The 14,260-nt window shown below is 56.4% G+C and overlaps 1 protein-coding gene across 1 annotated transcript; it reads left to right on the top strand.

The window, feature by feature from the left end:
* The first annotated feature begins 1,240 nt into the window (after positions 1-1,240).
* SNX1 (sorting nexin 1) lies at positions 1,241-13,692 on the top strand. Its single transcript, XM_058033229.1, has 15 exons — positions 1,241-1,378; positions 4,247-4,349; positions 5,159-5,292; positions 5,812-5,878; positions 7,297-7,340; positions 8,248-8,389; positions 8,842-8,920; positions 9,166-9,241; positions 10,280-10,393; positions 10,519-10,612; positions 11,495-11,700; positions 12,322-12,465; positions 12,752-12,832; positions 13,100-13,171; positions 13,279-13,692. Exons 1-15 carry the CDS (start codon positions 1,247-1,249, stop codon positions 13,327-13,329), a joined length of 1,539 nt encoding a protein of 512 aa, XP_057889212.1. The 5' UTR covers positions 1,241-1,246; the 3' UTR covers positions 13,330-13,692.
* The last annotated feature ends 568 nt before the right edge of the window (positions 13,693-14,260 follow it).

Below are 14,260 nucleotides of genomic sequence, written 5' to 3'. Positions count from 1 at the left end.
GATGGTGACCCATGACCATGGGCTGTCACTGTCCTGAGGGGGAACAGGGAGTGTGGGGCTCATCCTGGAGTGTTTTGGGGTGTATGGAGCTCATCCTGGAGTGTTTTGGGGTGTATGGAGCTCATCCAGGGCCCCATACCTGAAGATGCCCCAGGATGAAGCCCATACACCTACCAAAGCCTCCCAGGATTAATTTCAGGATTAACCCCATACAATACCCAAATTGTATGGGGTTAATCCTGAAACACCTTCAAGGTGTGTGTGTCATCCTGGGATGTCTTGGGGTTTATCTGGAGATGTCTTGTGGGAGTGTGGGGTTAATCCTGGGATGTCTTGAGGTTATGGAGCTCATCCTGGAAGGTTTGGTAGGTGAATTTGACTTCATCCTAGAGCATCTTTAGGATATGGGGCTCATCCTGGGCTGTTCTGGGGTCATTAAGGGCTCGTCCTGGTCTAACTCCAGGGTATGAGGCTTATCCTGGGATGGTTTTGGTGGGATAGGGTTTATCTTGAGGTGCTTTGAAGGGTATGGGTCTCATCCTGGGATGTCTCAGTGGGGTGTAGGGTGCATTCTGGGCGTTTTTAAGGTCTGAGGCTCATCCTGCAAAATCATGGTGAGTATAGGACTCATCCTGGGATAACTTAAGTGTTTTAGGGCTCATCCTGGGATGTCTTGGCGAATATATGGGGTACATGCTGTGCCATCGTCAGGGTCTGGGACTTATCCTGGAACATCCTGGGGGTGAATATGGCTCATCCTGGGACACCTGGAGTGGTATAGGGCTCATTCTGGATGCCCTGGACTTTGTACGGGGTTCGTGCTGGGGCATTTCTAGGTTATGGGGCTAATTCAAGGCACAGGGCTCACCCTGCGATGTTTTTGTGGGGGGGAGGGGCTCCGCCTGCCCTGTTCTGGGTGACAGGGGAGCACTCCCCGGGCTGTGAGAGCACACGGGATCGGTGTCGGGGTCCCGCTGTCCCTCAGCCGGGGCGCGGCGGGGACAGAGCGCCCCGAGCTCCCCGCGCTCCTCCTTCCGCCGCCACAACGGCACGGCCGCACCCCCGTTTCCATGGTGACGACGCGCCGCCTGCCAGCGCCGCCGCCCATTGGCTGTCGCTGTCGGCGGGGGCGGGGCGAGCAGGGACGATGCCCAATCCGCAGCCCGCCCGCATCCGAGGCCCCGCCCCGCGGGCTGAGGCGTGGCGGGCGCTTCCGGCGGGGCGGGCGCGGGCGGAAGCGGCGGCGATGGCGTCGGGCGGCAGCCGCGGGTCCCGCTCGCCCTCCCCGGCCGAGCGCCGCCCGCCCCCCTTCCCTGAGCACCAAGGGCTGGGCGCCCCCGACAGCGACTCGGAGGGCGAGGACATCTTCACCGGCAGCGTGAGTGCGCGCCGCCCCGGGGCGCTGCGGGGCCGGGCCCGTGTGCGAGCAGTTGCCCGGGGCATCCTCTGGGCTTGGTGAAAATTGTGCGGAACAAATCCCCCGAGTAAAGCGTGAGGGGGCGATGCCTGTGGTGTGGTGTCCCCTCAGGGGGAGCCCGGGCGGGGCTCGGAGCGCTCCCGGGGCTGCGGGACCGAGGGAAGGGTTGTGCCCGGGCTGTTCCCTCTCTGATCCTGCTGAAATCCTGCCCAAGGCCGGGCTGGGTGGAGCTGGGAGCAGCCTGCCCTGCTGGACGGTGTTGTGCCCATGGCAGCTGGTGGAGCAGTGTGGGGTTCAGGGTCCCTCAGGGGCAGCCACAGCTCAGCCTCTTCACCGTGAGGCTTCCGTGGGGGAAAGGCTCCGTCTGCCTTCCCCACATCGTCAGCTCTGCTCCCCTCCACACCCACAGCGTGCTGCCGTGGTGCCTTCATGCTGACATTGAGCCTGGTGAGGTGACAGGAGCCATCCAGTGTCCCCTGCTCACCAGGGCTCTGTGCTGGGGGGTTTACGTACCACCAAATATTCCAAAACCCTCCTGGGGCTGCAGGAGGGGTTTGGAGCCTCTGGTGGCACTGGTTCAGCAAACCAGGGGCTGCTGCACAAATCCGTGCTGAAGGGGAAGGTGTGAAGGGGGTCAGCAGCTTTCCTCGTTTCCAGCAGTCTCCTGTGCAGCACATCCAGGTTGCTGAAGGCTCCTGCTGGCATTTCCCAGGTTTGCTCCCAGCAGGGACCAGCAGGCAGGAGGGGAGCTAAAACGGGCTGGTGCTTTCCCAGTCTGCTGAATTTGCCCAGTCAGCCTCTGGTCCTTGGAATCAGCATCTTCATGGGGCAGGGATCTCAGCTAGAGGGGCCCCAGAAGCCCTTCCTGCAGGCTGGAATGCTGTGGGGGTGATTCCCTGAGCTCTGGGAGCCTCTGCCCACCTCACCCAGGCTTTTTGCAGCCTGCCAGGTCCAGCTGGAGGCGCAGGAGGAGTTGGTGTCTGTGGCAGGAAGTTCTCCAGGAATGTTCTGCTGTTTCCCAGTCCAGGGAGGCCTCGAGCAGGAGATTGTGGCCATGACCAGATGAACCTGCTGGGAATGGCCTGGCCAAGCTTCTCCTGCCCCTGCCACAAAGCCCTGGGGCAGCTCCTGCCTGCTGTCTGTGAGCTGTGCTTGTGCTGTGCAGCAGGGAAAAAGAGATTTGGGCAATGTGGATGGACTGTGACCTTGTGAGGGTGGAACTCACACTCTCTGGGCAGAACAGCAGCTGGGTTTGTTTGCAGACCTGGGAAAGTCCAGCCCTGGGCCTTGCAGGAGGAAGGTGCTGGTCCCTGTGGCAGGCACCAGGTCATGGAGATGGTCTGGAACTTCACAGGAGCTTCCTTTGGTGAGGAACTGGAGGGTGTGGGAGGTGGATGGATGGTCTGTGGCCCACCAGGAGGGGTGAGCACGGAGTGCCGTGGGATTTCATGGGAATCACAATCCCAGTGCTGGCAGGGGAGGCTGCTGAGCCCCAGCAGCTTATCAGTGTTTGTGGAAGCCTGTTGTAACTAACACAGGCCTGTTCTTGTGACCTGGTGCCTTTGCTTGGCCGTGCCCTTGAGCGTTAAGCAAACACTCTGTGGGCAGCAGGGGAGGCAGATCAGCCTGGCTGCTGCTCAGGAGGCTCAGCAGCACCTGGGAACCAGCAGGGCAGGGTTTGGGTCAGACCTGAGCAGGAGCAGAGCCGAACCTCTCCTGTGTGTTGGCAGGGTTGGATCCCTGTGCGAGCACAGCCCTTTCTGGGCTGCCCCCAAGGGTCAGCCCTTCCCAAGGAGCTGTGTTTCCCTGTGTGAGGGTCAGCCTGGCACAGCAGGGGCACGTTGGGGTGCTGAATCAGCCCAGACAGGGCTGGTGTCCTCTATGGGCTGATCTAAGCAGGCCACAGCTCCTCTGCAGCAGCAGATGGAGAAGTGGGAGCAGGGCGTGGTGCGCTCGTGTCTGAGGAACTGAAGGAACTGAGGAACTAAATTCAAGGCAAGCTGGGAAGCAGTTACAGCAGAAAACCACTTTGTCCATGCACAGTGGGCTTCTTTATGAGCCTGAATATTCCCTGGGGGAGCAGAGGGGCAGTGTGAGCCCTTTCCTCATGGGTCACCACTGGCACCAGGCCTCTCGTTGGCTTGGACACCAGTCTGGAGGGATGTTTGCCATGGAGGGCTCTGCTCCCCCTTTCCATTACTAACACACACAGCTCCTGCCTTTAACTGCTGAGAGCACTCCCTCCTCTAGGAAAACATCCTAAAATACAGCAGCTCTTGCCACCAAGTGAGTGTTTTGATGGCTGTTTTGTTTTTACCACCTTAAACAAAAGCTGCCTCAGCACAGCCTCACTCCTTCAGGAGCGACCTGATCCCGTGGCACTGCCCTGCTGGAGAGAGTGCCAAGGAGTCTCTGTTAGAGCTCCATTACTGCCCATCAATGACCTGTTCTGTTCTCTGCTGGGACCTGCAGAGCAGCACTGGCTGTCCCCTTCTTCCTTGGGGGAAGATATCCTTGGGATATCTGCCTGCCTGCAAAATGAGGGATGGTGTGGGATGCAGGCGTCTGTAACAGGAATGCTGGAGCAGCTCTGTCTTCTGCTGGGGAGGACTGGTTGGCATGAAAGCTCTCAGGTGGGCTGTCCCCTTGTCCCCAAGTCTGTCCCAGCAGACAGCATAGTCCTTTCTGGGTGGAGAGTGGCTCCAGAGTTTGGTGTGAGTGGCAGAAGGGTGAGGCTGAAGGGCACAGGGTGGTGGGCAAGGAGGGTGACACGTTTCTCCTCCATCCCTCAGTGTGTGACCTGCCTTTGACCTTTTAATCCTCTCACAGAGCAACTCCGCAGCCCTGAAAGAGGAACCTCCTCTCCCTGTGAGCAGCTCCTCCCAAGAGAACGGAGTTCATGTGGAGCAGGATGACCAGGACCTGTTTGCAGGTGAGTCTGGGTGTGCTGGGCCTCTCTCAGCCCCAGGCCTGGAGTGATAGCCCTGAAATCCCCATAACCAAAAGCAGATCATCAATCCTTATCTCAGACACATGTTTGAGTTTGCTCTGGTGTTGTGTTCAGGAAGGTTGGAGCAGCCCCTGCCATAGCTCCCCTGTTTGGGAGCTGAAGAGGATTAAAATGAGATTTTTGTTGCCTTAAGCCCTGAGGTGATGAGTGTCTCCTCAGAGTTTTCCTTCTCCACCTTCTCCTGGCTCCAAGCCAGTGGAAGAAGCATCTCTAGTAGAGACCTGGCTGTTCCCAAGGGACAGGAAACACAAACCCCCTCAGCAGGGGAAAGTGAGGAGAGTCAGACAGCCCCCAGCACTGGCATGATGGGCTGAGAGTCAGTTCTGCATAATTCTGCTAAGAGGTGGGGGTTTTAACATATCCCAGGTGGAGAGGTGGCCTGGGAAGGATTCTTCCTCCCAGGTACAATCATCTGCCTTGGCTTTAGCTGCTCCAGGGTGCAGCTCCCCATCAAGGAGGTGATCAATGAGAGGTGATGCCTGGTTCCTTCTGGAACAAGAACTTCCTTGGATTGCCATGCTGCTCTCCAGCAGGAGTGTTCAAATGCTCTTTCTGCAGTGACAATGCTTTGTTGTGCTCTTCCACTGCTTACAGGTGTTCTCCCCATGGATTTCTTTGCTCATTAGGGTTGTTGTTACCTCCTGGATCCCACAAATCAGAGAATATTGCAATTGCCTTTCCAGAAACCCCAAAAAAGAGAGAGGCTGACCCTTGCAAACTTCTTTTGGCAGATGCCACCGTGGAGCTGTCCCTTGACAACACTCAGAACAACCAGAAGAAGGAGGTGCCCAAACCCTCCAGTCCTGTGCCCTCATTAGATGTAGCAGCAAGTTCTTCTAGAAACCTTTCAAAGAGCTATGAGGAGGTGAGAATTCCAAACTGGCTTTGGCAGGGACCTCTCTGTGTTCTCAGTTGGAAACACGAATCTTAAATGATGTCATTAATATGTAATTGCCTCATTGAATGCCCTGATTTGTATCTCAGGCCATCAGTCTGGGACTGATAACCACTGCAGTGGGGCTCAGCTCAGCCTGGTGGCATTCCTGCTCCTGTGGAGGTCCAGATTCCTTCCAGAGCTGTCACAGTGCTGGATTCTGCTCCTGAGAGGGTCCCAGCTGTGAATGGGAGCTCTGCAGATTCTTCCTGGGGCTGAGCACTTTGTGCACCAGTCTGGGCAGAGAGTGGGGTGGGAACAACAAGCCCAGTGTGGGATCCTTGCCTGGACACAGCAGGGAGGAGCTGGAATGGTTTATAGGACAGTCCTGGCCAGACTGAGGTGCTAGAGCTGCCCTGCAGGAGGACAAGCTCACCATGATGCTCTGGGGTGGGTTCAACCCTGATTTCCTGTTTTCACTTGCTGTCCCTCTGTGCTTTGTCCAAACAGCTGGAGGAGGAGGAGCAGGAGGACAAATTTGACCTGACTGTGGGAGTGAGTGACCCAGAGAAAGTTGGTGAGTACAGTCCTGTAGGGAAAAGGGCTGGGGGAGCCAGGCTGGGCCCTGCAGCTCCTGCCTCTGAGCACAAACCTGAGCCTTGAATAACATTTCCAAGGCTTCCTCTGGCATCTTAAAGAAATGATGCTGCACAAAGCCCAGGGTGAGAATGAGCCAGGCAGAGTTAGCTCTGGAAAGCCCAGAGCCAGGTTTTTGGGACTGTGGTGACCAGCTTGGCATGACCTCCAGGCAGCACTGCCCTGTGTGCAGCTGGCATGGGCTAAGCAAAATTCCCTTAACCTGAAGCTGAGGGCATTGCTCCATGCTCTGGCACGTTCCCTGGAAGCTGGGCTTGCCAGGGAAACGACTCTGGCTTCAAAATGAGAAGCAAGAGGGTTTCTGTCTGTTGAAGGAGGGGTCAGAGTGTCACAACCAGCCATGTGGAAGTTCTGGGGTGCAGAAAACCCAGGGGGACAACAGATCCCAGGCAGCAGAGCAGCCCCACGAGTGTTCCCACTCCATGGCCTGTGACCCCTGGAGCTGGGAGGTGTCAGTCAGATGCATCTTAAGGGCAGCACTGGAGCTCAGAGGGTGCCCTTCAGATGAACTGCCAGGTGAACAAGGGGATTTCTGTGTGAGCTGGAGCAAACTGCCTGTGGTGTTCCAGGACCCAGCCCCATCCAGGCTGCCTTGCATCCCCTGAATGGACTGTTTCATGTGCCCCACAGCCCCTGAATTGTTGGGTGTGAGCAGATGTGTGGAGCCAGCCCAGAGGCTGCTGGCACAACAAGTGCCCAATTGTCAGGGCTGGCTCTGTAGGAAGTGTGGGGAGGCAGAAGCAGGTTGGGAAGTGGCTGCTGGGCAGGAGTCCAGGGCCATGCAGCAGGATGCTGCCTCTGGTGCTGCAGGAAGATCCAGGGCTCCATCAGACCCGAAACCAGGATCACTGAGGCAAGAAAAGGTCAGGAGCCTTGTGCTTTGTGCCCAGGGAATAGTGGAAAGTGCTGATGCTGTGATCCCAGCATGTGATGGCATTCACAGGGGTTCTTGGAATGAGGGAAGAGACAAAGATCTGACTCCATGTTTCAGAAGGCTTGATCTATTATTTTATGATATATATTACATTAAAACTATACTAAAAGAATTGAAGAAAAGGTTTCATCAGAAGGCTGGCTAAGAATAGAATAGCCAAGAATGATAACAAAGGTTTGTGGCTTGGCTCTCTGTCTGAGGCAGCTGGCTGTGATTGGCCATTAATTAGAAACAACCACATGAGACCAATCCCAGATGCACCTGTTGCATTCCACAGCAGCAGATAATCAATGTTTACATTTTGTTCCTGAGGCCTCTCAGCTTCTCAGGAGGAAAAATCCTAAGGAAAGGATTTTCCATAACTGTTGTCTGCAACACCAACACCTCCTTTCTGTTTTCCTTAGGGGATGGCATGAATGCCTACGTAGCCTACAAAGTGTCAACACAGGTATGTCTGACCCCTCTGTGTCTCATTTTCCATTATTTTTCCATGCTTAAAGGCAGCTGGACTGTGTGTCCTCAGCCAAGCCAGCAGTGACCTAAATAAACAGGAGGCCTGAATGCCTTGTTCTGTGGATTCAGGAGTTATAATCCACAAAGGATGAGCCCAGCAGAGGAATAGGGTTGGAATCTGTTTGAAAGGAGACTGGCTTTATTTTCACAGCCATTTCCCTCTTTGCAGCCTTGGCCGAGAGGGATGCTCAGCATTGCAGGGAGCAGCAGGAATGGCATCCATTGGGAGAGTCCCTGAGCCCGGGGCTGCTGCTGAGGGTTCTGTGCCAGTGGCAGCAGCAGACTGAGCTGACCTGAGCTCAGCACTCTCTGCAGCGTGCTGCTGTGGTTGCATTCACATCAGCACCTTCTCCCCTCAGTTTCCATGAGAAATGCAGCTGCTGGAATGCTTTGGAGTCTGGCTCTGGGCTCTGGAAAGTTGCTCCAGCTGCCTGTACCATGGCTGCTGGGCTACAACCTGTGGTCTGAAGAAGAGACAAGAGGATTTGTTATCCTTAATTCCTGCTGTGCAAACTCAGTCCAAAGCACTGGTGGGTCTAGGTGGCCTGAGGGGTGTGTCCCTGTTCCCGTGTGGAGCAGGGATGATGGGATTAGGCAATGGGCAGGGCTTACTAAGCAGCCCACGGCTGCAGGAACAGCTGTTTGTTATTTAATGCCAATAATTCTGCTGCTGGCTCCAGGGAGAACCCAGCTAGGAAAGAAACAACTTAAAACCTGGCCAAAACTTGCTTTGCTCACCGCTGACATCTTGCAGAGCTGGTGCTGTCCCACTCCAGCCCAGAGGTGCCAGCAGGGCCAGGCTGTCCTGGGGGAGTGTGACCCACGTGCCATGTGTTCCCCAGACCAGCATGCCCATGTTCAGGAGCAAGCAGTTCTCAGTGAAGAGGAGGTTCAGTGACTTCCTGGGGCTCTATGAGAAGCTGTCGGAGAAGCACGCCCAGAACGGCTTCATCGTGCCTCCGCCGCCCGAGAAGAGCCTCATCGGTGAGTCAGGGCTGCCCTGCACCAGGGCTGCCCCTCCACAGCTCCCCTGGGCCCAGGGACTGCCCTGCAGCAGCCTCAGAGCTGGCAGGGAAGTTAATCTGGGTTCCGTGGCACACACAAAGCTCTGGCTCCACACCTGGAGCTCTGCACTTAAATCCTTGATGGAGTTCACAGGTGCCTCCCCACCTGCTTGGTGAAGAGTAAAACCTCAGTGGTGTCACTGAATTGCTGTTCACTTGAGTTCAGCCCATTGCTTTGCCTCTTTCCTGCATGTCAGTTCCTTGGGTGTGAGCAGATTTCAAATTTCCAAAGTCTCATTCCTGTTGTAAGATTCCTCTCCTCCACTGTCACCCTGATAGTCTGTAATAAACCACTTTCCCTTGTAATAAACCACTTTACCTCGTGTGTAGAGTTTGGAGCAGCTCATTAATCACATCTTCCCTCTGTGCTAGGCATGACCAAAGTGAAAGTTGGGAAAGAAGATTCCTCCTCTGCAGAGTTCCTAGAAAAACGTCGGGCTGCTCTAGAGAGGTATGACCCCCTCAGCTGTCCCTGAGCTGGTGAGGGACCTCAGAGAGGGCTGCTCTTCATGGTGGCACCACCAAATTCCCCAGGGAGACAGGAGAGCTGCTGGGTGAATCAGAACAGTTGCTGGCTCTGATTTCCAGCCCCCCAGCTGCTGTTCTGGAGTAAATGCCGAGCTGTGATGGACAGATTTAAAATCAGAAGCTGGATTTGCTGCAGCCAGAGTGACTCCTGGAGTTGTTCTCCCACAGGTACCTACGGAGGGTGGTCAGCCATCCAACCATGCTGCAGGACCCCGACGTCAGGGAGTTCTTGGAGAAGGAGGAGGTCAGTAGGGTGCAGTGAGGAACCCGTGGGAGTGCTGAAGGAAATGGTTCTTGAGCAGTTAATGAGGCAGGGTCCCCCCAAAGCTCAGTGGGGAGTGGGAGCTGCTGCTGGCACCAGGTGCCCACCAAAGCTGCTGAACCATCCCCTCAGCTGGGAGAAAACAAACAAAAGGCTTGTGGGTTGAGGTAAGGGTAGAGAGAGATCACTCAGCAGGTGCCTCATGGGCAAAACAGAATCATCAGAACCACTTAATGTAATGGCTGCCAGATGAAGAAGGTGAAAGAACTACAGTGCCTTTGTAAGTAACATTATTTAGTATGGTCAGACAAACATTTTATTCAACTTCATTCTGACAGGGTTGTTTTTGGAACAATTGACTAACCCACACCTTTGAAGGTTGAGTAAATTCCTTTTTATTGTCTATATATATTTATTTTGACATCAGAATAGGTTCTGTTATACAAATGTTCTCAAGACAGATGTGATGTTTAAGTGCATAAATAGGTAAAGACAACACTGGAAAAGGAGGGAACGGGGCAGAAGCTCCTGCAGTGAGTCAATTCCAGACTAACAAAAATTGAAGACATTACAAGAAATATATGAACACAGTTTAAAGCTTCCAGCTTGGGCTGGAAGGGATTTCAAAAAGCCCAACTCATTCCACCCCCTGCCAGGGCAGGAGCACCTGCTGCTATCCCAGCTTGCTCCAAGCCTCATCCACTGTCCTTGGGCACTTCCGGGGTGGGGCAGCCACAGCTGCCCTGGGAAACCTGTGCCAGAGGCTTATCACCCTCACAGGGAAGAATTTCATCCCAATATCCCATCTGTCCCTGCCCTCTGGCAGTGGAAACTCATTTCCTCTTGCCCTGTCACTCCAGGCCTTGTCCCCAGTCCCTCCCCAGCTCTCCTGGAGCCCCTTTAGACACTCAGGGGCTCTGAGCTCTCCCTGGAGCCTTCTTGTCTCCAGGTGAGCACCTCCAGCTCTCCCAGCTCCCTCCATCTCCTATGGCAAAGCAAACTTTTCCATTCCTTTCCAAGCTCCCAAGAGCAGTAGGAACCCAGACCCTGAGTGGAGCAGGAATAATGAAGATGTTCAACAAAGCCACGGATGCAGTCAGTAAAATGACCATCAAGATGAACGAATCGGACATGGTGAGTGTGGGGCACCTCTGGGCATCCCTGTCCTCACTCCAGGGCTCTGTGCCCTTCCCAGCTGCAGCTCTGGGTGCAGGGAAAGCCTCCCCCGTGAGAATCAGCCCTGCATTTGCCCATTGCAGTGGTTTGAGGAGAAGCTGCAGGAGGTGGAGTGCGAGGACCAGCGGCTGCGGAAGCTGCACGCGGTGGTGGAGACGCTGGTGAACCACCGCAAAGGTGACAAGGGACACGCCTGGGCTGGGCCTGGAGAGGGTCACCATCGTCCCAGGGACACTCCCGAGGAGCTGGGACAGTGCTGTAAAGGACCCTCTGTCCCTTCCTCCTGGGAGATCAGAAATGGTCACCCCAGTTCTTGTGTGCAGCTCCACAAGATGGGATGGCAGCGTGGAAGGGAACCGGGGCCCTGTGGGATCACGGAATCCCAGGGTGGCTAAAGGAGCCTTAAAGTCCATCTTGTTCTACCCCCTGCTATGGGCAGGGACACCTTCCACTCTCCCAGGGTGCTGCAAGCCCTGTCCAGCCTGGCCTTGGGCACTGCCAGGGATGCAGGGGCAGCCCCAGCTGCTCTGGGCACCCTGTGCCAGGGCCTCAGTTCCCTCACAGGGAAGAATTTTTCCCCAATATCCCATCCATCCCTGCCCTCTGGCAGTGGGAGCCATTCCCTGTGTGCTGTCCCTCCATCCCTTGTCCCCAGTCCCTCTCCAGCTCTCCTGGAGCCCCTTCAGGCACTGGAAGGGGCTCTGAGCTCTCCCTGGAGCCTTCTCTTCTGCAGGCTGATCATCCCTAACTCCCTCAGCCTGTCCTCATGGGCCTGAATGCTGCTGCAGCAAACCTGAGCAGAGCTGACCTCTGGGAGTGGGGATGTTTCCCTTCCTCTGCATTTTTCACCGACTTCTGCAAAGCTGTGCCTGTCCTTGGGCTCAGCTGCTTCCCTGTTCCTTCCCTTTCCTGCTTCCCTTTTCCTCACGGCTGGGAGCTGCTGGCTCTCCCTGCTGGTACCTCCTGGAGCTGTGGGGAGGCAGCTCCAAGGGCTGGACCCTGTGCTGGGGAGCTCCTGGTGCAGCCAGGCCCTTCTCCTGACCCCCATCCCGTTCCCAGAGCTGGCATTGAACACAGCCCAGTTTGCCAAGAGCCTGGCCATGCTGGGGAGCTCGGAGGACAACACAGCCCTGTCCAGGGCCCTGTCCCAGCTGGCTGAGGTGGAGGAGAAGATCGAGCAGCTGCACCATGAACAGGCTAACAATGATTTCTTCCTCCTGGCCGAGCTCCTGGGGGATTACATCCGCCTGCTCTCGGTTGTGAAGGTGAGGATTCCTTTGCTCCTGCTCCTTGTGCCCACTGTAGGCTCAGGGATGCCAGGAGGTGTTCCAAACTCAAGCACAGGGCAGGGAGGTGTTCCAAACTCAAGCACAGGGCAGAGCAGAGGGTGTGCAGGGCATGGCCTCCTCAGGCAGAGGGAAGCCTTGCTGGTTGGGCAGGAGTGCCCTGGGTGGGTTGGAAAATGGTTGTGGGTCAGGCCTGGCTGTGCTGCTCTTCTCCAGAGGGGATGTGGAGCAAGCTCAGGGCTTGTGGGTGACCCCAGCCCTTCCAGAGGTGAAGGCTGAAGCTGTGAGCTGCTAACCTGTGATACGGGGGTGAAAACTGACCTGCCAAGTGCCTGCTGTGGCATGGCCTGAGTGCTGAGTGCTCCTGAACCCGGGCATCAAATCCACACAGCCCAGCTGGTGCACTGGGAAGAGCAATCCCATGGGAGGAGCAAGTCCAGCAAGCTGACCCCTTCCTGCCCCAAAGGCCAGACCACCATATCCTGGGCCCAGTGCTCCATACAGGAGCTGTGGATGCTCCAGTCTGTGGTGTGGCTCAGCTTTGGTCCAGGAGCTGCAGTGTCCCCTTGTCAGGAGAGCTGTGCCCCTCCTTCCCCCCAGGGAGCCTTTGACCAGCGCATGAGGACCTGGCAGCGGTGGCAGGATGCCCAGACCATGCTCCAGAAGAAGAGGGAGATGGAGGCCAGGCTGCTGTGGGCAAACAAACCCGACAAGCTGCAGCAGGCCAAGGATGAGATCTCAGAGGTAGGGAACAGAGCGTGGGGTCTCTGCTCTGCTCCTGCCCTCCCTGCTGCAGTGGGGAAGGATCTCCTGGGCTGGGGAAGGATCTCCCGGGCTGGGGGGCCCCTCCTGAGCAGGAGGGAGAGGTGTTTGTGGCCGGGTTACACCAAGGACCACGCCAAGGCGGTGCCCAGGGCTGAGCTCTGCTCCAGCAGCCCCTCTCACAGGCACAGTGGTGGCTCCAAACGCCCATGGAGAGGGGGCAGGGGCTCCTCTTCCCGTGCCCACGGTGCCCTTGCTGTCCCTGCAGTGGGAGTCGCGGGTGACGCAGTACGAGCGGGACTTTGAGCGCATTTCTGCCGTCATCCGCAAGGAGGTGATCCGCTTCGAGGTACGTGGGGCAGCCCCAGGCACTGACCCGGGCTCCTGCCCCTGCTCCTGCCACAGCAGCATCCCTGAATCCCAGCAGGTGTGAGCTGGGCTGTCGCTGAGGGGGCTTCCCACAGGGAATCTTAAAATGGAGCTGGGTGGGCAAAGATCCTCTGTGTCCCTCACGGGGCCCCAGGAGGAACAGCAAAATCCTGCTGGTTTCTCCTTCCCCCTCCCACTCTCTGGAGGGTTTTGGTGGCTGCTCCAGCCTCATGGCCATCTCTTGCAGAAAGAGAAATCTAAGGACTTCAGAAATCATGTCACGAAATACCTTGAGACGTTGTTGAACTCTCAGCAGCAGGTGAGTGCTCCCTGATGTGGGTTTATGTCCAAGTTCAGGCCGTGCTTGTGAATCTCTCAAGCATGACCCATCCTCCAGGCTCCTGACTCTCCCTCTCCTCCCTGCAGCTGGTGAAGTACTGGGAAGCGTTCCTGCCCGAAGCCAAGGCCATTTCTTAATTGGACTGAGCAAACAAACCTGAATTTTGCCTTTTTTTTTTTTTTTTTTTTATATACACTATACCTCCTCCTCTTTTCCACGTGAGCGACCCCTCGTTCCACATGCTGGGGCTGGTAGAGGTGTCACCCCCAGAAGAACAGCTTGTGAGCCAGTAACTCTTCTAACTGTATATTTTTCATTTAGCAACATATATTTTCTTACTGAAGAGAAACTAGTTTCCTGCTTCCAGACCAGACCCGCAGCCAGGGGGTTAATGAGATCTGGCAAATATCTATTTTTCAGGCTGGGTTTTAAGGCTCTAATGAATTATCTTACTCCTGCAGTGCCATTAAAGTTCTGTAATAAAACTTCTATCAGGGCAAGCAGGCTCTGGGTGTTTGGGGTGGATGGGGAGGGGTAAGGGTGCATCCCTGGAGGCAGCAGAGCCTCCCCCGTGTTGTGACGGGACAGAGGTGACCTTGGACTGCTCTGGCCACCTGTCCCCGCTCTTGATTAGGCTTTGGCTCTGTGCCTTTCCCCCGGTGGAAGCCTTTTTGGGATCTGAGCTCAGCGGGGCTGTGTGGCGATCCCAGTTTGTGGCATTCCCCAGGAATCAATCCACGCTGGAGCTCTCGGGGCTGCGGTGCTCCTGCCCGCCCTCCCTTACCCGGGATTGCTCCTTCCCCCCTCCCAGCCTCGCGTGTGCGCTTTATCAAAACCGATACCCGCTCAAAAAGCGAAAAGGCAGCTCGGGCTGACTTCCCTCTTTCCTTTCCCCTTATCCCTGGAGCCGGCTCCCTGCGGCGCCTCCGCGGCTCCCTCAGAGTGCGCTCCGGGCCCGCCGCATCCCCCGGGCTGCCCGGGGCCCTGACCCGCCGGGGGCGCTCGGGGCGGTCCCTGCCCGGCCCCGGCCCCGCTCCGGGCCATGATCGCCGTGTCCCGGCCATGATC

The sequence above is a fragment of the Melospiza georgiana genome, chromosome 13 (assembly GCF_028018845.1).
Source record: "Melospiza georgiana isolate bMelGeo1 chromosome 13, bMelGeo1.pri, whole genome shotgun sequence".
NCBI classification, from domain to species: domain Eukaryota; kingdom Metazoa; phylum Chordata; class Aves; order Passeriformes; family Passerellidae; genus Melospiza; species Melospiza georgiana.
This window is presented reverse-complemented; position numbering and strand designations above follow the sequence as displayed.